The 22,990-nt window shown below is 42.5% G+C and overlaps 1 protein-coding gene across 2 annotated transcripts in view; it reads left to right on the top strand.

Moving 5' to 3' along the window:
- LOC126267357 (uncharacterized) overlaps positions 1-22,990 on the top strand; it is a 65,417-nt gene that overhangs the window by 28,133 nt on the left and 14,294 nt on the right. Inside the window, exon 4 of one of the 2 annotated variants that reach the window (XM_049972494.1) lies at positions 6,849-7,003. In XM_049972494.1, coding sequence (XP_049828451.1) covers positions 6,849-7,003 — 155 coding nt within the window. Of the gene's footprint in view, positions 1-6,845; positions 7,004-22,990 lie in introns of both variants that reach the window. The other variant, XM_049972492.1, reaches the window with a different exon arrangement.

Here is a 22,990-nt window from a genome sequence, read left to right as displayed (position 1 = left end):
TTCCTCATAAAATTTCGTTCTCCCTCAAGGTGGTCATGGGAATGTTGGTGGTTAAAGCTTATCAATATTCCACGAAAGTACGAAAGTTGCTCGTGCTCAGTAAGTAACCATACCGCAGTATTATCCATGACATAAGATTTGTAGCCGCGCGGGATTAGCCGAGCGGTCTTGGCGCTGCAGTCAGGATTTGTAGTGGTTAACACTCGAATCGCTGGACGATACAAACTGATACACTGCCGTCTAAACATCCATGGTGGTGTCTGATTGTTCTATATCGTGTCTCCCTACCACTTTCGCGCAACGACGCTCTGAGCGTGTTTTTTAGGGAATTGACTAGTTTGAACCTGGGACCTGTTACTGGTAAGGAGACGCCAGACCACACATGACATGTAGGACTCAGAAGAGTTCAGTAAGACTAGCGATGATATAAACAAAATGATCTCAGCGTCAGATCCACTGCACTCCCTGTAAAAGAATCTTAATACTAACTAAATTTAGTGGAAGGGGTTTAAGGCTTTCCTATTTTTAGTTAGCTGGTAAAATAACGTCGAAAAAGCAGTTAAGTTTACCATTGGAAATTTTATTCTACTCACAAAACATTGTTTATTAATTGCACTATTGATAAAAGGAAATGTTTCAATACAGGATGGTAAAAACCACTGCGTTCAACAAAAATGTGAACGAATATTCCCTGAGTGGGTTTCCAAGTTCTACAATGGATCGAAGGATGACCTATGCCATATCACATCTATAATCTAGGTTTAAATTAAGTTTCACAAAAGATAAAAACTATCAAAATGGTCTACAGTGACCCTGAATTATCTTTAATTACTTATCTAACTTGTCGTAAATTACAGTGGCTGATGTGGCTTTTCAGTAACTATATAACAGAAAAATCATCGCGTTTCAGATTTTTACTTCAAGTGGCAAATGTGAACACCATGAGCTTTAATTGACGATCGACACTAGTATTACGCAAAAAGGCGGTGTAACAGATGAGACTTCTGCAGTTCTGAGTGAAGCTTTATGCGCTGCACGATCCAGACTGTCTTGAAACATACATTTGTGGTTCCGCATGTGTTTGTGATGATATTTGTTCATCAAGAATTTCGAAACGTGTTTGTTGCTGTGCACGCTGTCTGCTTTCACGTATGTTACTTTCCGCCTGTGACTGGAGTCGCAAATGCGTAATATCTTCGTTAATTGCTTGTTTTTCCGGTGCTGTTACAGATACGGATGTGGTTGCACACTCTGTGCTTGTTCGATCCTGTTCACTACGCTCTTCAATGGTTTGCAACAACTCTGTTCGCAATTTCTGAAATTGTCGCTTCGTTTGAGCTTCTATTTTGACTATGCGATTGTTATATCTTTTCAGCGCTGCTTTTGTGATACGTTTGTGTAACACAGTGTTTTCAACAACTTCACGCGCTGTACCTGCTGCTTGTCTAGTAATTACGTTTATCTGTTTCTTTAGTTTCTTGACATCTCCCTGGGTGTTGTTACGTAATGTTTTGATCTCGTCCTGAATGTCATTACGCAATGTTTGTACGTCCCCTTGTACCTTGTCAATGTCTGTTCTCAATTGATTGTGACCTGTTATTAAGTGTCCTATCACTTCTCGAGATTCTTTTGCCTCGTCTTCAATATGACTTACGTGTAACTGAATTTTTTTGTTTTGTTCTTTAATATCACGCATTTGTCTCGTGGCTTCTGCATTCTGAATATTAATTTGGTTCGGCATGTCTTTATTTTGCCTTTTCATGGTTTCCGTAATTTGTTGTAATAATTCTGCCAGATTGGTGGGTCCTATTGCGTTTTGTTCCGACGTCCTACGCTCTGTGTTTTCGCCCAACCGATTGCATTGACCTCTGCTGTGACACGTTTCTGCTCGCATTCCTTGTACTCTGTGGTGAGGGAGCTCTGATTACTTGTACTATGGGTTCTACGTATTCAAGACGCAAGTTAGAATCCTCATCGACTGTGTCACTACTTTCCTGCACCTCTGTCGTACGCTGACTTACGTTTTCTATTCCTTGACGTATCCTCGTTATGGTGCGTTATATGTCCTATTTCTCGCGATACTGCATCGTCTGTTGTACTGTCCTCTATTCTCTGTCCATTTTCATGCTGGGTCTCTACCTCAATTCTGTCAAGGTCTCGATCTGCCATTGCTAATCTTTCCGAATCCCTACTTTTCTGTTTTAAAAGCAATTCACGCGCCCTACTTCGCGTCAACATGCGCTCATACGATCTCACGCGTTTCATAAACTTTTTGCACACACGACTTGACAAACCATTCACTTACTTGTTGGGTCAGAACCAGCTTGTCAACGATGTATCAGCCACCTATGCGCTTGCATTGGAGAGAAAACTTAATTCTAACAATATTAAAATTCATAACTTAATTCTGCTATTGTCTCTGCCAGACTCATTTCTATTGAATACCTTTACTATCAATCGCTGCAGCTACTGTTTTCGACTATGTATAACTTGAGAAAAAAAAAATTTTTCAGTACGAAAAATTTTCAGCAGGTATTTTTCTGACCTAGTTAGCCATGTGGTCGACCTTCAATCATGGTATTTTACCATCCTGGCAGGGTCGGCATTTTCTAAACATCCATGGTGGTATCTGATTGTTCTATATCGTGTCTCCCTACCACTTTCGCGCAACGACGCTCTGAGTGTTGGATTTGCCTGACACCTTACAGCCACATACGGTACATATTTTTCTGTGAAATTACTATGTGAGACTGTGGGGCCACCCTCTCAGCGTGTCACAGGAGCGAGGTTGGCGTTCTAAATCAGTGTAAACTAGTAAGCGGCATTGCTTCTGGTGGAATGCCTTCTTAAACTTAAAGAATTTGTTTTCCTTGGTAGGCATTATAGCACGTATCGATTTCCTGATAAAGCAAACTGCTTAATGATTGCTAAAATGTCACTCGTGGAAAAATAATTCAGACATCTTAAGCAAATATGCTTTATATGATGATCTTCTGACAATTGGGGGGATAGAGGGCGGACACATACTTGATCCAGCTGTAATGATAATACTTCTCCTTATGCTCCTCATATGTGAACAGCAAATTCACATGCATCTTATGGTGATTAGCAAATTCCGAGAAATGAACGCGTCTGACGACTCTGTTCTATACTTATCATCTGAGTTACAAGCGCCCAGCCAATAAGCGTGAACTTATATATTGGTATTCTGTGCCTCAATTTTAAGAATGTCCTTGAGTGTAAAGGGAAACTCGATACCATCAAAATTATAAAGTCCACGAACGTCAGTACCTCTAGTGTATCGAGTTGGGTACTTCGGATGATCCTTATGATTGTAATTTCTCTTGCAAGCCAGCAGCGACCATGCAAAACAATAGCTGTCTTCTTTATTTTTGGACATTAATACGAGCCATCTTAGCTGAAATATCCTAAGGAAGCTCGATGTAGCTGTGCCCGCCATTGACTGTATCATGGACATGACAGTGGTTGTCTAGATATAGTACACAGCTGAGTGCTTTACCTGAACCTCTAACTTCCATTTCGGAAAACGGGGCCCATATAGCACTCAAGGTGAATTTACGGAGCCACTCAGCGATTGAGGTGATCCAGGACATCACTTTAATTTTTTTTTTTTTTTTTGAGGGGCTGTGTTATTTCACAGCGCAATAATGCAGCACTCTTCATTGACCGATATCGTGGATCATTAATGATTTTGGTGATTTTTCTTTCTGTAGTGGGAATGCCTGCTTCAAGGAAGATGCTCGGATCATGGTACCCTCTCACAGCATTCTCTATAGGGGTAACTGAGATCTGCTCGTCAAAAGCATCCTCAATCACTGAGTAGTTTAATTGCAGTATGGCGCCACTAACCTGGTATCCGTCACTAACAGGATGGGACAGAAAGCCAGTCTCAGTTGCCTGTGGTGTCAGAGATCTAGCAACTAGAGGGGTGGAGACCCACAGCTGTCAGAGTGGTACGGCAGAGAGTGACAGTGAGGAATATTCCCCGTTAGGATATCTGTCAATTGCATCGTCAGTTTCGTTGAGGTCGTCTATTGTAACAAGAAATATAAACTCACTTCTTCTTCTTCCTGTAACGTGGGTGTATACCGCAAGATTTGAAAAAAAAATGTACCTACAAGGTTGATGTGCTGGTGGAGACACGGCAGGAGGAGACTGCTCCTGAGGCTCTGTACTAGCAACTTCTCTTTCATCCTCCAGCTCGCGACTTAGCTCTCTTGCATTTCATGAATGTACGCTGAAACAAAGAAAAAAAAAGACTGGAATACAGCTGGAAGGTGAAAAATAACAAGAACTACATATCTAAAATATAGTGACACACACACACACACACACACACACACACACACACACACACACACACAGAAGATTTAGAATAACACCTTTTTCTACGCATCATAGTAAATAAAATTCTGCAGTGAGAAGTTCCAGTAGTGTAAGCACCAAAAAAATCATCCTTGGCTAGTCTTCACACTTTCTGACAAAAACCCTAATACAACTATTATAATCCAACGAGAAAAGTACTGAGTGAGAAGTTTCAACAGTGTGAAGTGCCAAAGATCACACACTTGCTGAGTAAATAAACCCAACAGAAATACCAAATGCCCGCCGTTTCTAACTTGTTCCTAAATATAAACACACACACACACACACACACACACACACACACACACACTGAAGATGTAAGCATGTTTTGTAACTACACAGTACTTCCTCTTCCTCAACTCGGAGGCGTTTGCTGCTAGCACTGCTGGTGTCTGATGATGATGATGATGATGGGAAGCTTTTGATCTTGGCGGCGAAAACTCAAAACAGCGCACCTGTAGACAGAGTCAAAATGAGGGCGACTGAACCATGATGAGAGTATATATAACCTCTGTCCCGATTGGTTAACCGTTTTGCGTTCACGATGACAGTCTCTCTGGCCTCTTGAGCGTCTGGTATGGCTGGATATGGGTCCGCAACTGCTGGCGCGGATGAAATATGTACGGGCCTCTCCCGGCCAGAGCCAGCGCGTTTCCCCAGCAATTAGGGGACGGTACGTACTTCGTGGTCGTGAATGTCCGCAATCAAGTTTTTGTCCCCAGGTATGTTCAGTGTAAGGTGGAAATGTTGTGATGGAAGAGATTGCTTGTTTTCTCAAATGTTGGTGCATACAAGACCTGAGATATATTTAACGCTAGCATTTATTTGTGACAGAAATTTAATTACGTGGTTTGCAAAATGTTTGTATGTGATTATCAAGCGTTGAAAATATATTTTAGTACGAAGAAGAATCACCCTAAGAGGGTGGTAAGTGTTTTACATGATCTATTTGATTCCTACAAATTGTTAAACAATTAATTTGATACATAGTACAGATGGACTGTTTCTCACCAAGACCAAGCACTTTCTTCTTCTTTAAAATTTTTCCATGTAAAGATCAAAGTTTTTTTCGCGATATGCCGCTATGCTCAGGCCATTTACGATGCGTTTTTCGAGGTATAGATCAGATTATAGAATTGTTTTAGTTATCGTTTTAGCATTGTCGTGCCAATTTCGAGAGGTATTGTCGATTAGGGCATACAACAGGGTGAACAATAGACACGCAATCGGAAAAAGTGGATGCAGTGGGCAGCAGAAAGTGTGGGGGCGGCTGTAGGACAGTTTCGAGCACCCTCTGGTGGCGGTATTGAGAACTAGAGCAATCGGTCTTCAAACTTCGAGGTGAACATATACATCAGAAATAGTGTGGACAGGGGGAGCAGCTCAGAACAGACTTTTTCCTGCCAATTCACAAGTGGGGGAGGGGATGGGAAGTGGAGAAGGGGATGGAATTCAGGGGAGAGGAGGGGCGAGGGAAAGTGGGATATGGGGGAGGCGTGGTGATGGAGGGGTGGTGATATTAGCTGTTCGACATTGCCACATCTACCCCTCAGGGAGAAGGAGATGGGGGAGTGGCCGCCATGTTGAATAAATTTGGCAGCAATGCACAGTGGCGCAGGACGAAGTTGATACCAATACTACCATTTACCATGTCATGTCCGCAGTATATCCAAATGGCCGAAACAGTAGTTTTGGTAGAGCACAGCTGTAATAGTGATACATCATGAAGACTTACAGAGAATGTAAAACAAAGTTCAAAATTTCGATCATTGCACATTTAACTGTTACTCTAGGAACATGTTTGTTAACATAATGAGCAATCAAAATTACAACTATTATTTCCATTCAGATGAAAAGATATTCTACATCTGTCTTCAAGATTGGATTTCAAACTGTAATGCTCTGGTGATTATTTAATGTACTAATGTGTTGTTTAGAAAAAGTAAGTGAAAACAAATGTTTTAAAACTTACACTGCATCATGATAACTGCTGGGCCTAATGTCTACCAGAAGCACATAATTAAAAAAGTACTTCTAATGTACTGTGAAATACACTCCTGGTTCTAGCGGAATGGAACAGAGGTGGGAATTGATACTTTAATATGGATCCAGTTGTATTTTGCGTGCCGTATGACACTTTCCCACACTACTGTCGAACACCATGCCTTCAGAAGACACATTTGTCGTTAAAAGGGTCTTTTCATTGATTACGAATTTTGATCGTAAACATCCATAGTTCGACGTTCTTCTTTATGTAGTTTTTACCTCATATAATAGCAGTCTGTCAGAAATATTGCTCTCTTTAACATGTTTGTCTCCAGTATATTTGGAAGCCAGGAAGCTCATCGTCATGCGTTGTGTAAAAATAAATCCCAATATAGATTAACGTATTAGACATGGGTTAAAAAGCGAACAACACGTTGTTGCAGAGAACTGTTTACTATTTACTTCTTTTACAGCAGCAAACCGGATGTACCCGACCTTCGGAGGAAATGCAAGAGAGTCTCACAGAAACGACTACCCCAGTGAGGCTCCAGACAGTCGCATCTTCATTGGACGCAGGAAACACCTACGTGTCTGTGCGAATTACTGCTCCAACCCACGGACATCTGACGAGGTAAAGAGAAAAAATAAACAATGACTACCCGAAACATTTGTGAACTACTGACTTCCAAAAAAACACAAACACTGATGTAAATGTATACAAGAACGATTCGTGAATACATATGGATGCAAGAACGGTGTCATCACAGTACGAGATGGGGAAGGCACGCGTTATCAGTTTTCACAGCATAAAATAGTTGCACATTACGCTGCCAAAATAAGTCTGTTCACTTTCTACAGCCTTCACCACTGTGATCGACGGGGTCGACAACGTATCTGAGTACACATTTTCAATTACAATGAACATTTACACCTATACTCCACAAGCCATCTTTACCATGCGTTTTTGAGGGTAATTCTGGCAACACAAACATTTCCTCCCTTCCCGGTTCCTTTCTAGATTTGTGCATTGAAAAAATATCTGTAAGAGCTCTAATGTCTGAGATTTCTCGTCGTGGTCTTTTCTTCTCGTTGGGGTCATTTCGCGAGACGTACGTTGCAGGAAGGACTATATTGATCGACTCTTTTCAATAGTGAACGCTTCCGTGATACACAAAGCATCTCTTGTAGCGTCTACCACTGTGTCACTGGGGTTTGTTGCCATCTCCGCAACGCTCTCGCTTCAAATACACTGAAGCGGCAAAGAAACTGGTACAGGCAAGCGTATTCAAATACAGAGATATATAAACAGGCAGAGTATGGCGCTGCTGTCGGCAGCACCTATATAACAAGTATCTGGCGCAGTTGTTAGATCTGTTACTGCTGCTACAATGACGTCAAGATTTAAGTGAGTTTGAACATGGTGTTATAGCCGGCGCACGAGCTGTGGGACACAGCATCTCCGAGGTAGCGATCAAGTGGGGAGTTTCCCGTACGAACATTTCACGAGTGTACCGTGAATATCAAGAATCTAGTAAAGCATCAAATCCCCGATATCGCTCCGGCCGGAAAAAGATCCTTCAAGAACGGAATCAACGACGGCTGAAGATAATCGTCCAACGCGATAGAAGTGCAACCCTTCCGCAAATTGCTGCACATTTCAATGCTGGGTCATCAACAATGGTCTTTTGGAGCTAACTTGTGTACCCTTGATGATTGCATGACACAAAGCTTTATGCCTCACCTGGGCCATTCGACACCGACATTGGACTGGAAACCAGTTGTCTAGTCGGAAGAGTCTCGTTTCAGATTTTGTCTAGCGGATGACGTGTACAGGTATGGAGACAACCTCGTGCAGGGGACTGTTCAAGCTGGTTGAGGTTTCTATAATGGTGCGGAGAGTGTGCAGTTGGAGTGATATGGGGCACGAGTAGATACGACTCTGACAGGTGACACGTACGTAAGCATCCTGTCTAAAGCAGCCTGTCTGGTTACCTTCATCCATTTGTGTCCATTGTGCATTCCGGTGGACTTCGGAAATTCCAGCTGGACAATGCGGCACCCCACGCGTCCAGAATGGCTACAGAGTGGCTCCAGGAACACTCTCCTGAGTTTAAACACGTCCGCTACCCACAAAACTCCCCAGAAATGAGCATTACTGAGCGTATCTGGGATGCCTTGCAATGACTCTTCAGAAGAGGTCTTCACCCCTTCGTACTCTTACGGATTTATGGACAGCCCTGCAGAATTCATAGTGTCAATTCCCTCTAGCACTACTTCAGACATTAGAGTCCATGCCACGTTGAGTTGTGGCACTTGTGCTTGCTCGCGGGGGCCCTGCAGGTGTACCAGTTTCTTGGGCTCTTCAGAGTAAATGATCTCAAGGGGAAACGCGCAGCTCATCGATTTTCTCCATCTCCTTTACTAATTCAGCTTTTTAAAGATCCCAGACCGATCAATAATACTGAAGAATCGACTGAACAAGTGTTTTGCTAGTCACTTTTTTCTTGGATGAATCGATTTTCCTTAAGATTCTTCTCATTAACCGAATCATGACACCTTCTTTCCGTACAGTCAGTTTTACTCATTCATTCCAGTTTAGGTCACCTCAGATGATTACTGCTAGGAATTTAACGGATGTTACCATTTCCCGTGATCTATTGTCAACAGCAGAATCGAGAAGTTATAGATCTTTTTGCCTATTTATGCGCAATACATTACGCTTACTCACGTGAATGTTCAGTTGTATCAACCGTTGATCTCTCACAAGTCTTCCTGCATTTCGCTACTGTTATCTGTTGTTGCAACTTTCCAAAGGAGAGCACAATCAGTAATAGTGAGATGGTAGTGCTAGGACACTTTTGATATCAAATTGATATCCAAATTAATTAAATTGATAAATTGATTACCCAACCCTGCCCAATGACGTTAAACCAACCTGCCACCCCCAGATGGTTTCATGTGTTTTCCTCAGCCTGATATGGGTCCCCATCCATTCCCCCTCCCCATCCCCACTCCTCCCCCACCAACTCTATTGATGGGAATTTAGAATTTTGGTGGGAATTCTATAATTTGGCGGGAATTCTAAAATTTTGGAGGAACTTAAAAAATGGTGGGAATTTCTTTCCCCTGCAGCTTTGCTGATGGCCTACCCCAACCCCCACCCGGAAACTCGCGGGAAATTAAAAATGGTGGAACAATTTCCAAGACTTAGTCCTGGTCCTTCTGGGCCAAAACCCCAAGTGTACTACCGAACACATGGAAACTACCCAGACGCAGGAGAGGAAGTTTAGGTCACTGTACTTTATTTGTTTTGGTTGGGATACTGAAATAAGGATTGGGCTTAATTATGTAATTTATTATAAGAACCAGGCCTAATTACACAACTCTACACATAGTGCCACACAAACAGTGCCTAAAATCGAAATACAACTCAAAAATTAAAGATGCCATACCACTGGTGTTATATTGCTGGGAAAAAATTTCACATTGCCACTCAAAGTTAGTGGCAGACGTACTCAAACTCAATCCTTCGCGTACAAGCTGGCAGGAAAAAGGTTGTAGTGGAAGGTACTATACTTAATTTGTTTTTTGGGTGGGAAATATTTTCATCTGACAAGATGCTGGTTTTGGACGGAGAGGAGTTTAATAAGTGTATTACCTGTAAGTATACAGCTTAGGACTGTTCTATCGCTGCCGTAGTTTGCTACAGACAACTCACCCTGCATTGCTTGGCAATCACCCTGCAGCCCAGATAATCAATACCAATACACGCTACCACAACTGATGGAAAATGCTTCACTGTTCTAATTACACATCAAAATTGTCACGAAAAGAAAATGATGGGTCATGATTCAAGACATGTACTGGGGATTGAAAAAAATTATTGTAATAACACAACTACAGCAAGATTGCAAAGGGGCAATAGTTGCAGCTGTATGCTCCCTGACGGGCTGTCACGAACTAACCTGCTTGTAGGCAATCTTAACCCCCTGCCCTACCCCCCCTCATCTCTATCTCTCCTCACTGTAGCTACGATGAGAATAAATGTCCTCTTTCTTTTAGTGTCCATTTTCTTTCAATTTTCTAAGCAAAATCTTTATAGTTTTTACACTGAACTGTAGGATACAATTCTCATCTCATTATTCTGCGACATCCAACCAAGTGCAGTGCTACCGATTACAGATGACCAAAATTCAGAGGTTGGAGTGGGCACATTCGAGTACAGTGCTGTACTATACAGTCTGACTAATGTGCTGTTCTATCTTGTACATAAGAATAATACTCACGAAAGGTTTTCTCCAGTCTTCCAACGGACATCTAGCACAAAAATGACCATTTGCCATTATTGAAGAGCTTTAAGTCTATAGAGGGAGCCTTGGTTTGCTGTTATTATTGGAGCATTTAGACAATATTATTGCGAAATATCGGTAATATAATTTGCATCAAAGATGTTATTCTCTTTAGCAGGATGAATTTAAATGTACTTACATACCTACAGAATCCTTTTGTGAAGAGTTTTTCGCTACTGGAGGGGTTGTAGCAGTGTCGAATACAACACACAACAAATCGAGATTGGTAGTACGCTCACATACTCTTTATATGTATGTGTGTGGAGCTGCCATCGGCGAACGGTTGCGGTTTGAACTTTCTAACTGTTCATCTATAAATTACATTGCCAGAGGTGCGCACTCTTTAGGTATGGAGAAGAGAAACTCTCACGTTCCAGGTTGCTAAGTGCAGTTGACACACTGTAAACTAACGAATAACTTATTACTAGCATAAAAAATACCTGAAATCTACAGTTTGTAGATGTCCTGACATGGTTGTGGGACATATCACAGTCAAAAGGTGTAAACAAAAGTACCGAAGCTCATGTGGTAAGCAATAAGGACATATGTTATGGGAGAAAATATTAGTGCAGCAACAGAAACCAACTCAGTACACATGCAACTCTCTGGTGCAGATTGATACACAGTAGAGTGGAAGTCATACGAACATGTAGAATTGTGAAAGACTTTGAGTTTCCATCAAGTCAATCGCTACATGAATCTACAGACAACCTCTCTTTGTTTCCGGACTACGAGTTTCCAATCTTCACCGCTTGTAGTTTCATCTAGATATGAGTCGGGTGTTACTATACTTTTTATGATCTTCCTCTCCACAATGCATGCATGTAGGTCATCGGGAAGAGCGGAATTCTTGGTATTTTTTGTAGGCTGGTGTATAGGACACCCAAAGATACTCATATAAAATCGAACAACGCACGGGTATGCCAACAATATGACTATATACATTCGGAAAACTATCAAAAAATATGAAAAAATGACATATAATCAATAAAAATCTAGGAAAACCTGGTGTAAATACGAAAAATAGATAGGAAATACGATGAATTGAAGTAAATACGACGGCATTTGAGAATTCGGTAAAATAACTTGCAAAATTACGCAAATTGACTGAGAATACATAAAACAGAGAAAAAGTACTATAAAATTCTGAAAAATGAGGTGGATTGGGGGTACCCGGCCACTCAAGACCGTGAAAAGCTTAAACATTATGCTCTGGCTGCATTCAGTTTTAATCCTCCCCCTGTCTCTGTAAACTACGTTGGTTTTCGTAATGCATACGGCAACAGAGACGACAAGAGGCGCTATATTATGGCAAGCGGAACATTTCAAGCCCAATAGCTGTGTTCTCACACATGCAGTCAAGTATAGATATTATCGAATTACAGTTGATTCTCACAAGCAATGTTATTCCTGAAATATTAAAGCGAAGAATCAATGCGTTTATCAGAATTAAGCCATTCCCTAGACTGTTATGTAGGAGACTGGACTGATGCCACATACATCACCTTCAATAGCGTGAGGGGGTTCTATTCGAGAATCGTGGTGTCAGGACAAAATTGCTGTATTATCCTACACATGGGCAAAACTATCTTACATTAGACCAGAACTTTTTGTGTATGAGGAATGCTGCCAGAACCGTGGTGATGCTACTGTAAACATCCGTTACGTCTCCTTTGGCTACTGTTCATGGTGCTTAATCCATAATAAGAAGTTGCTGCTTGCTCGTGTGCATTTTCGTGCATCAGGGCGTGGGTGGTGCCTCAATGTGTCAGCTCTCGAAAATATTCATGTCGGTTTTTCCTCGCTCCATTTCCTAGTGAGACATAGACGCATCGATCAAAACTGATACTACTGCTAACAATAAGAACAACTACTGCGGGAATTGTGATTGAAGGTACATAGAGTATAGAATCCATTAATTTCCTAAGAGACATTACAGCAATCTCCTGACTTCGTTCTAGTTGATTTATAAGCAGCTTGTGCTGTGGATAGACACTGATGATGCCTTCCTAAGACACCAGAATAGTGTAAAAGTAGTAGTATTATCATTTTAAAGTTTGTCACCATAGTGGCTGAGGTAGAAAACTTGCAAGATGGTTGTATTTCTGATGCTGGACAAATATATTCTGTGTTAAGTATTAAGAGCATTGCATTCCACACGACTAATTCTTAGAAAATCAGGTGGCTTTAACAATATAGCATTTGTAGATGCAGAACCGTGTAACCATAGGAGTGTGTGTTTATGTTCTACAATCATTTCACCTTTCTGGTACTGAATCCAGACTGTGGAATAATACTTCAGAATCGATAGCACAACTGATTTACGTGAAATGTTTCAAACTCCGTCTGTCTGAAGCTCCATCATATATAAACCACGCCGGCCGTTGTGGCCGAGCGGTTCTAGGTGATTCAGCCTGAAAACGCGCGACCGCTACGGTCGCAGGTTCGAATCTTGCCTGAAGAATGGACGTGTGTGATGTCCTTAAATTAGTAAGGTTTAAGTAGTTCTTAAGTTCTAGGGGACTGATGACCTCAGATGTTTAAGTCCCATAGTGCTCGGAGCCATTTGTATAAACCACACATTTCTTCTTAGCCATCTGTTATATCACTGCAACACTCTCACGTCTACTATACACCGAAAAGAAGTACTATCCTGCTCGACATGCATGCATCTGTAGAGATTTTGTGCATTTCGATGGGTATCAAGGGTAAGACTGGTGTGAGACAATCTTTGCTGAACAGCAGTTAAGGACACAGTTTGTCCTGTTCCTTCACAAGCAGTGGAATGTAATGGGTGCAGAGCCCTCGCACTCTTGGTCAATTGCAGGTTAAATTGGCGACCGTGTTGTAGGGAGGATTGTACAAGGACAATGTGGAAGGGCTCTGTCAATCTCCGACTTTATCCTACGAATGCAAGAGTACTCTGTGATGCCCGTCCACACATGGAAAGATGACCAGTCTAATCCTAAACTCTGCACCATGGTCGATGTGCTGAAAATATGTAGATAAGCTCATTGCATCGGTATAAGACTCTGTCTGGTATACTTTGGTGTATATGGCTGTTGGACGTAGTGCACAGCCATCTATCCGCATTCGCAATCTGGTAAATGGTACTTGCAAAGTAGTGGAAGGCTTATTTAGCGACGATACAGAAATTGTCCCATATTAAAGGTATCTTTCCCATCCCATCTATCCACCAATGTGGTGCTGATTGACTGGCAACACTTGGTTGAGATGGAGAGAGCCTCGGTGGGAAACTGAATATCTGCTACTTGTCACTGTAGAGCATGGGATTAAATGTAGAGGTCATCACCTTCAGACAGTTGTCTGGAAGTGTTACTCAGTGCTGCAGACTCGTCCTATCGCCATATGCTGAGATGCCCTCCAGGTGTTTTTTTTTTCACAAATAAGATAACAGTACCTCTTTTTATTTCTACTACCTTGCAAGTGGTGTGAGCAGCACCTTCCAGTGAAGGTCAACACTGGAACAGTAATCATGTAAATGACTGCAAAATGAGGAAGCAATGAATGCTCTTCGAAATGGAACACTGAGACATCCGGTACCCGATCACTGTCAAAGATGAGATAAACTGTTTAGGTCAGCACCTTTGGATAGCTGTTGGAAACGGTCTACAATGCCGCAAACTCATCCAGTTTCCATGCATTGCAATGTCTTTCACATTTTTGTCAATGAGAAATATCACCTCTGAGTTTCATTACTACCGCTCTTTGTGTTGTGGGAACTGATGGTTTACACTATTCGATGCTCAACTTTCTCTGGGAGCCAATGGATCGAAAGTGTTAACTGTCGAGTTAGCACCTGACAAAGACCTCAAAGTCATGGTAGAAAAACAAAGTGTATGGCGGTGGTCAAATCTGTGATGGTATACTGCTTATATGTGTTACAGCCGAAAAAAACAACGTATTTAGCTGCATATGAACGAACAATGCAGGAACCTACTCTTGTGGTTGATAGTCTGTCGGATATGGTCTTCCTCGACAACACTTTGCACAGATGTGTGCACGCGACTTTGACCATTGGCCACTACCTCGACTGCAGTGATATGTGTATATGCAATATGCTTGATGTCAACAAGCAGATGGGATTTGTTTTTCGATATATCGGAAGAGAGAGGGACATGGCAAAATCTTACAAGAGGTTTTGTTATAAGGAGTGGTGTAACTGGTTAAAATCTGGATCCTCTACACCGATTTTGTTCATAAAACCAATAAAAATCAACTGTATCTATTCTCGCTGAATCATGACTATTTATGTTAGTATCGTCACGACTGCGTGTTTAAAAACTGGTGATACCCCAAGTCCTACATTATTTCGTACTTCATAACCTCTGAATATAAAGTAGACACCACCTGAGTTATACCTCACAGTGGAACCTCGAAATTGTAGTGTTTTTGCCAACATGTGAGTAGATTTCGGTAAACAGACTGTGATGATAAATTGCTTGTAAAATTAGAATGCAAGAATTTGCTGCTTCTGTGAGAAATTGTCTGCTGGATGAAAAGAATTTTACATACAGATCGGTAGAGGGGAGTATGGAGCAAAAATGTCAAATGTAAGCACACAGACAGTATTTGGTTTCGATGTAACGCAAGAGAGAGAGGCGCGGTAAAGTCTGATAGAAGGTTGTATTACAAGACAGACTCTCACGATTTCTTTCGTAAACGCCAGTATGATATAGCTTCACATTCATAAAACAGGACCAGCCATAGTGCGCAAAACAGGAATTCCTCTTGAATTATAGTTTCTTGTTGTCGAATGTAGAATGATTGTGTTTTTTCCGACATGTGAGAAAATGCCATGAAATACTGTATTGTCTAATGTTACTTCATGTATCTGAAGTGTTTGTAATACATAAATGCATGACAGTTTATTTACAGATGCTAATTCTAACGCGAGAGATGCTCTCCATGAAGCCGAAAGAAGTTGTTTATAATAGATGTTTTTTCTCCAGAGTTTGAATCTCGCTTTTTCTTTACGTCGATGATGGTTTCAAAATTCAGTGTACATTCTGTGATGGTCGGTAGTTTTCGCAACATAAGTGTGGATTTTTCCCCTCATTTTGTGCAGGGTGGACATGTAGAGGAGGTGCATATCCCGAGCTCTCAATTTTGGTCATCTGTAATTGGCGGCTGTACACTAGATTGGATGTCGCAAAATAACTGGAAATTTGGAAATCTGTGGTAGGGTCTTATGGCACCAAACTGCTAATGTCAACGGTCCCTAAGCCTACACACTACTTAATATAACTTAAACTAACTTACGCTATGGACCACCCACACATCCATGCCCGAGGCAGGACTCGAACCTCCGAAGGGGGGGGGGGGGGGCGAACGGATCGCACAAGGCGCCTTAGACCTCGCGGCTAACCCGTGTTGCCGCAAAATAATGAGATGCAGATTCTATCTTAATAGTCGAACGTAAAAACTATACCGATTTTGCTTGTAAAATTAAAAGAAAATGGACTGCAGCTATTTTCATGGAAAGAGGTCATTTATTGGCTCAAATGGCTCTGAGCACTGTGGGACTTAACTTCTGTGGTCATCATTCTCCTAGAACTTAGAACTACTTAAACCTAACTAACCTAAGAACATCACAAACAGCCATGCCCGAGGCAGTATTCGAACCTGCGACCATAGCTGTCGAGCGGTTCCGGACTGTAGTGCCTAGAACCGCCCCGTCACTTCGGCAGGCAGGACATGTATTATCGTCATGATTATGTTTTCCTTTCTAATAGATGCTCGCTTGTAGGAGGTGCGTAGACGTTAAATACAACTGCTGCAGTGAATTATATTCCCACTCAGAATGCCGTGCACTTGCCGGCGGAACTACTAGCCGAGTGGTTGGTTTGCTCCGTAGGAGGTCGCAGCTGAACTTCTAGACAAACCACTCACGACTGGAGTAGCGTTCATTTATTTCGCTTTTGTTCTGAGGGATGCTGGCATCACAGTCTGTTGTATGTGTAGCTTTGGTCGACGTCGATAGCGCTGACCGTCCAGCCACATCCTCGTTGGGGATGCATTGCACGGAAGACTCTGCAACAGGTAAGCTGAAGTCTATTCCGGCGACAGCGGTCGGCATAGGCTGTGAGCTGCCTGTTTACTAAGCAATAGATGTTCGAAAAAGCGGTCTGGAGAGTTCTCTAGAAATTCGTTGTTATTCCCGGAGGGAGGAGGGGGGGAGGGTATCCAGTCTTTCTGAGAAATACGATTCATAGAGTGCATGAAGTGTCTTGTTCTTGTTTTTGTTTGTCTGTGACTGATTTCCGCAGACTGGAGGCAGTAAATCAATGCCAGCAGAAGGTTCTCTTGTGGACCGTTGGCTACAAAATAGAACAGGCCTCTATCCTTACCGAAGTTGAGGGGAGAGAGCGATGAGGGGTGGTAGGGCAGGGGAATAACACTGCCTCCAAACTGAATAGTTCGTGACAGCCAATGAAGGAGAACACAGCAACAACTGCTGCCCCTGTGCAATCTTATGGGATCTGTTTTTGCTTTAATTGTGTTATTACTATGGTTTTTTCCCAATCCCCAGTACATGTGTTGCATTATGACCCATTGAATAACAACTGTTTTCCTTTCCACGACATTTTCGGTGTCTAATTAGAACAGTGAATCATTTTCCACTAGCTGTGGTGGCGTGTATCGGCCTCGATTACCTTGGCTGCGGGGTGACTGTCGAGCAATGCAGGTTGAGGCACTGGGTGCATCCGACTGCAAATTGTTGTTCATGTCGGCACCAATGACTCCTGCCGTCCGGGTTCAGAGGTCATCCTCAGTTCGTACAGGCGGTTGGCGGAATTGGTGAAGGCGGAAAGCCTCGTTCGCGGGGTGGAATCAGAGCTAACTATTTGTAGTATCGTTCCCAGAACCGACCGCGGTCCTCTCGTTTGGAGCCGAGTAGAAGGCTTGAACCAGAGGCTCAGACAATGTTGCGAAGATCTGGGGTGCAAATTTCTCGATCTCCGCTATCGGGTGGAGAAATGTAGGGTCCCCCTGAATAGGTCAGGCGTGAACTACACGCCGGAAGCGGCTACAAGGGTAGCGGAGTACGTGTGGAGTGCACGTGTGGGTGTTTTAGGTTAGAGAATTCCTTCCCTAGGTCCGACAAGACGCCTCCTGGGACGCAGCAAGATATGAGTAGGCAAAATGCTAAAGGGAATAACAATATTAATGTGCTAATAGTAAACTGCAGGAGCGTCTATAGAAAGGTCCCACAACTGCTCTCATTAATAAACGGTCACGATGCCCATATAGTACCAGGGACAGAAAGTTGGCTGAAACCAGACGTAAACATTAATGAAATCATAAACTCAGATTGAAATGTATACCGCAGAGACAGGCTGGACAGTGAAGGGGGAGGCGTGTTTATAGCGATAAGAAGTGCAATAGTATCGAAGGAAATTGACGCAGATCCGAAATGTGAAGTAATTTGGGTGAAGGTCACAGTTAAAGCAGGCTCAGACATGGTAATTGGATGTCTCTATAGGCCCCCCGGCTCAGCAGCTGCTGTGGCTGAGCACCTGAAGGATAATTTGGAAAATATTTCGAGTAGATTTCCCCACCATGTTATATTTCTGGGTGGAGATTTTAATTTGCTGGATATAGACTAGGAGGCTCAAAGGTTCATAACGGTTGGCAGGGACAAAGAATCCAGTGAAATTTTTTTAAGTGCTTTATCTGAAAACTACCTTGAGCAGTTAAACAGAGAACCGACTCGTGGCAATAACATATTAGACCTTCTGGTGAGAAACAGACTGGAACTATTTGAAACAGTTAACGCAGAACAGGGAATCACCGATCATAAAGCGGTTACTGCATCGATGATTTCAGCCGTAAATACAAATATTACAAAAGGTAGGAAGATTTTTCTGTTTAGCAAAAGTGACAAAAAGCAGATTACAGAGTACCTGAAGGCTCAACATAAAAGTTTTGTCTCAAGTACAGATAGTGTTGAGGATAAGTGGACAAAGTTCAAAACCATCGTACAATATGCTTTAGATGAGTATGTGCCAAGCAAGATCGTAAGAGATGGAAAATAGCCACCATGGTACAACAACCGAGTTAGAAAACTGCTGCGTAAGCAAAGGTAACTTCACAGTAAACATAAACATAGCCAAAGCCTTGCAGACAAACAAAAATTTACGCAAAGCGAAATGTAGTGTGAGGGCTATGCGAGAGGCGTTCAATGAATTCGAAAGTAAAGTTCTATGTACTGACTTGGCAGAAAAATCTAAGAAATTTTGGTCTTATGTCAAAGCGGTAGGTGGATCAAAACAAAATGTCCAGACACTCTGTGACCAAAATGGTACTGAAACAGAGGATGACAGACTAAAGGCCGAAATACTAAATGTCTTTTTCCAAAGCTGTTTCACAGAGGAAGACTGCACTATCGTTCCTTCTCTATATTGTCGCACATATGACAAAATTGTAGATATCGAAATAGACGACAGGGGGATAGAGAAACAATTAAAATTGCTCAAAAGAGGAAAGGCCGTTGGACCTGATGGGATACCAGTTCGATTTTACGAAGACTATGCAAAGGAACTTGCCCCCCTTCTTGCAGCGGTGTACCGTAGGTCTCTAGAAGAGAGTAGTGTTCCAAAGGATTGGAAAAGGCCACAGGTCACCCTCGTTTTCAAGAAGGGACGTCGAACAGACGTTGCAGAATTATAGACCTATATCTCTAACGTCCATCAGTTGTAGAATTTCGGAGTAGGTTCGGGTATAATGACTTTTCTGGAGACTAGAAATTTGCTCTGAAGGAATCAGCATGGGTTTCGAAAAAGACTGTCTTGTAAAACCCAGCTCGCGCTTTTCGTCCACGAGACTCACAGGGCCATAGACACGGGTTCACAGGTAGATGCTGTGTTTCTTGACTTCCGCAAGGCGTTCTATACAGTTCCCCTCAGCCGTTTAATGAACAAAGTAAGAACATATCGACTGTCAGACCAATTGTTTGATTGGATTGAAGTGTTCCTAGATAACAGAACGCAGCATGTCATTCTCAATGGAGAGAAGTGTTCCGAAGTAAGAGTGATTTCAGGTGTGCCGCCGGGGAGTGTTATGGGACCGTTGCTATTAACAACATACATAAATGACTTTGTGGATGACATCGGAAGTTCACTGGGGCTTTTTGCAGATGATGCTGTGTTGTATCGAGAGGTTGTAACAATGGAAAACTGTACTGAAATGCAATAGGAACTGCAGCGAATTGACGTATGGTGCAGGGAATGGCAACTGAATCTCAATGTAGACAAGTGTAATGTGCTGCGAATACATTTAAGAAAGATCCCTTATCATGTAGCTACAATATAGCAGGTCAGCAACTGGAAGCAGTTAATTCCATAAATTATGTGGGAGTACGCATTAGGAGTGATTTAAAATGGAATGATCATATAAAGTTGATCGTCGGTAAAGCAGATGCCAGACTGAGATTCATTGGAAGAATCCTAAGGAAATGCAATTCGAAAACAAAGGAAGTAGGTTACAGTACGCTTGTTCGCCCACTGCTTGAATACTGCTCAGCAGTGTGGGATAGGCACCAGATAGGGTTGATAGAAGAGATAGAGAAGATCAAACGGAGAGCAGCGCGCTTCGTTACAGGATCATTTAGTAATCGCGAAAGCGTTACGGAGATGATAGATAAACTCCAGTGGAAGACTCTGCAGGAGAGACGCTCAGTAGCTCGGTACGGGCTTTTGTTAAAGTTTCGAGAACATACCTTCACCGAAGGGTCAAGCAGTATATTGCTCCCTCCTACGTGTATCTCGCGAAGAGACCATGAGGATAAAATCAGAGAGATTAGAGCCCACACGGAACCATACTGACAATCTTTCTGGAATAGAAGGGAGAACCGATAGAGGTAGTCAAGGTACCCTCCGCCACACACCGTCAGGTGGCTTGAGGAATATGGATGTAGATGTAGATGTAGGTCTATAGCGAACTCTGATGTCAAACAGCGATGGAGCCCGCATCTCGTGGTCGTGCGGTAGCGTTCTCGCTTCCCACGCCTGGGTTCTCGGGTTCGATTCCCGGCGTGGTCAGGGATTTGCTCTGCCTCGTGATGGCTGGGTGTTGTGTGCTGTCCTTAGGTTAGTTAGGTTTAAGTAGTTCTAAGTTCTGGGGGACTGATGACCATAGATGTTAAGTCCCATAGTGCTCAGAGCCATTTGAACCATTTGAACAGCGATGGATAGAATCCTCAGCTGTATGCTTACTGGTAATACACTTATTAAACTCCTCTGTCCACCACCAGCATTTCTTCAGTTGAAGATATTTCCCACCATAAGAAAACAATATCGTATCTTCCATTCCAGCATTTTTATTGCCAGCTTGTAGGTGAAGGGTAGTGTTCGAGTACGTTTGCCACTAGTTTAGAATGGTATTGTGAAATTTTTTCCCAGGAGTATAACACCAGTTGTATGGCGTCGTCAATTTTGGAGCTGTATTGCGATTTTAGGCACTCCTTTTGTGGCGCTATGCATGGAGTTGTGTAATTAGGCCCAATCGTTGTGATGGATTACATAATTATGATCAATCTTTACTTCAGTTTCCCAACCAAAATAAATAACGTACACTAACCTAACCCTCCTCTCCTACAACTGGCTAGTTTCCATGTTATGCGGGTGCACTTGGGCTTTCTGTCCAGAAGTACTAAGATTTGAGTCCTTTTACATGTGTTTGGGGGGTGCACTTGGGCTTTCTGCCCAGAAAGACCAGGGTTTGAGTCCTGGAAAGGGCACTGCCGTTTTTAATGTCTCGGGTGGGATTTTGGGTGGGACATCAGCACAGCTGTGGCAGAAAGAAATCCCCTCCATTTTTGAAATTTCGCCAAAATTCGAAATTCCCGCCAAATTTCTTAATTCCCACCAAAATTCGAAATTCCCGCCAACAGGGTATGTGGGGGAGGCTGGGGAAGGGGAGAGGACGGGGACCCACGTGCAGGCTGAAGAAAACACGTGACGTCTTCTGGGGTGGAGATGGACGTGGGCATGATAGGGGGGTGGGGGTGAGGTAATTAATTGACCAATTTAATTAATTTTAATATCGATTTGATATCATAAGAGTCATCGCATCGTCATCTTTCTACTAGTCCATCGTTTGTGACCAGCCTCACGAACCTTCCGTCGTTAACCGGAAATATGCAGGCATTGAAAATTGTTTTTCGGAATAAAAGAAGTGGTAATAAACGTTGTTCACCTCGAAGAGGGACATCCATTAACATAACGCTCGTACCCCCTGGACCACCCCCAGGGGCGGGAGAGGGGTGACTTTGATATCTTAAAAACAAACCCCAGTTTTTTAAATGCTGATTTGGTTTCCCCGTGAAAAAGTATGTAACTTTTATAACATTTCTTTCGTTTCATGATTGGTGCCGCTGTAATCTTTTCACATGAATATGGGGTGACAATTCCTGCAAAATAGTAATATATCACAAAAGTACACGTCCAATTAAGAAAATCGAAGTACATTTTTTGATATTTGGGAAAATGCTACCATGTGACACCGTCTACCGTCCCGCAATGCATTTAGCTTTAACCAGGAAAAACGAAGTAGTAATTTGTTCCCTTCGGGGTACTTAATTTTGGTGAGTCCCCTTGCCTCCCACAAGTGTTTCAGTGCAGCAAATGTTCGAATTGTTGTCCGTTGTTTCTAATGCATATTACTACCCTGCGTCTGAATGACAATCCGGCATGTATTAGTGTCTCTGCGCTAATCTTTTCACATCTATTGCGAATTCGCTGCCGCATACCTTCGGGGGTTGTTGGTTCATTCATGTGAGTTCTCTCTTCTGGCCATCCCCACGGGAAAAAAAAAATCGGCGGAAGTCAAATTGGATGAACGTGCGGGCCACGTTAGAGGACCTCCTCGTCCAGTCCATCGACCCGTATAGTTTCGATTTAAAACTTCTCTGGCTAGTCTTGAGTAATGCACAGGGCATTTATCGTGTTGAAACCACATATCCAGCATTGTTTGAAGTGGAACATAGTTGATTAGTAGGGGTAAAACATTATCCACAATGTCGCTGTAAATTTGACCAGTGAGATTACCTTCTATGAAGTATGAGCCAATTACCTGCACACCTAAAATACCGCAGCAAACGTTGACGCTCTATGGGCGTTGATGTTCAACTTGCCTACCCAGCGGGGATTCTCCTCTGACCAATAATGCATATTATGTCGATACACTTGACCGTGATTCGTAAAATTTGATTCACCACAGAGAAGTATCTGTGAAATCAAATTATC

This window comes from Schistocerca gregaria, chromosome 4 (assembly GCF_023897955.1).
Source record: "Schistocerca gregaria isolate iqSchGreg1 chromosome 4, iqSchGreg1.2, whole genome shotgun sequence".
In the NCBI taxonomy this organism is placed as follows: Eukaryota; Metazoa; Arthropoda; class Insecta; order Orthoptera; family Acrididae; genus Schistocerca; species Schistocerca gregaria.
Note: the sequence above shows the minus strand (reverse complement) of the source record. Positions and strands in the feature narration are given on the sequence as shown.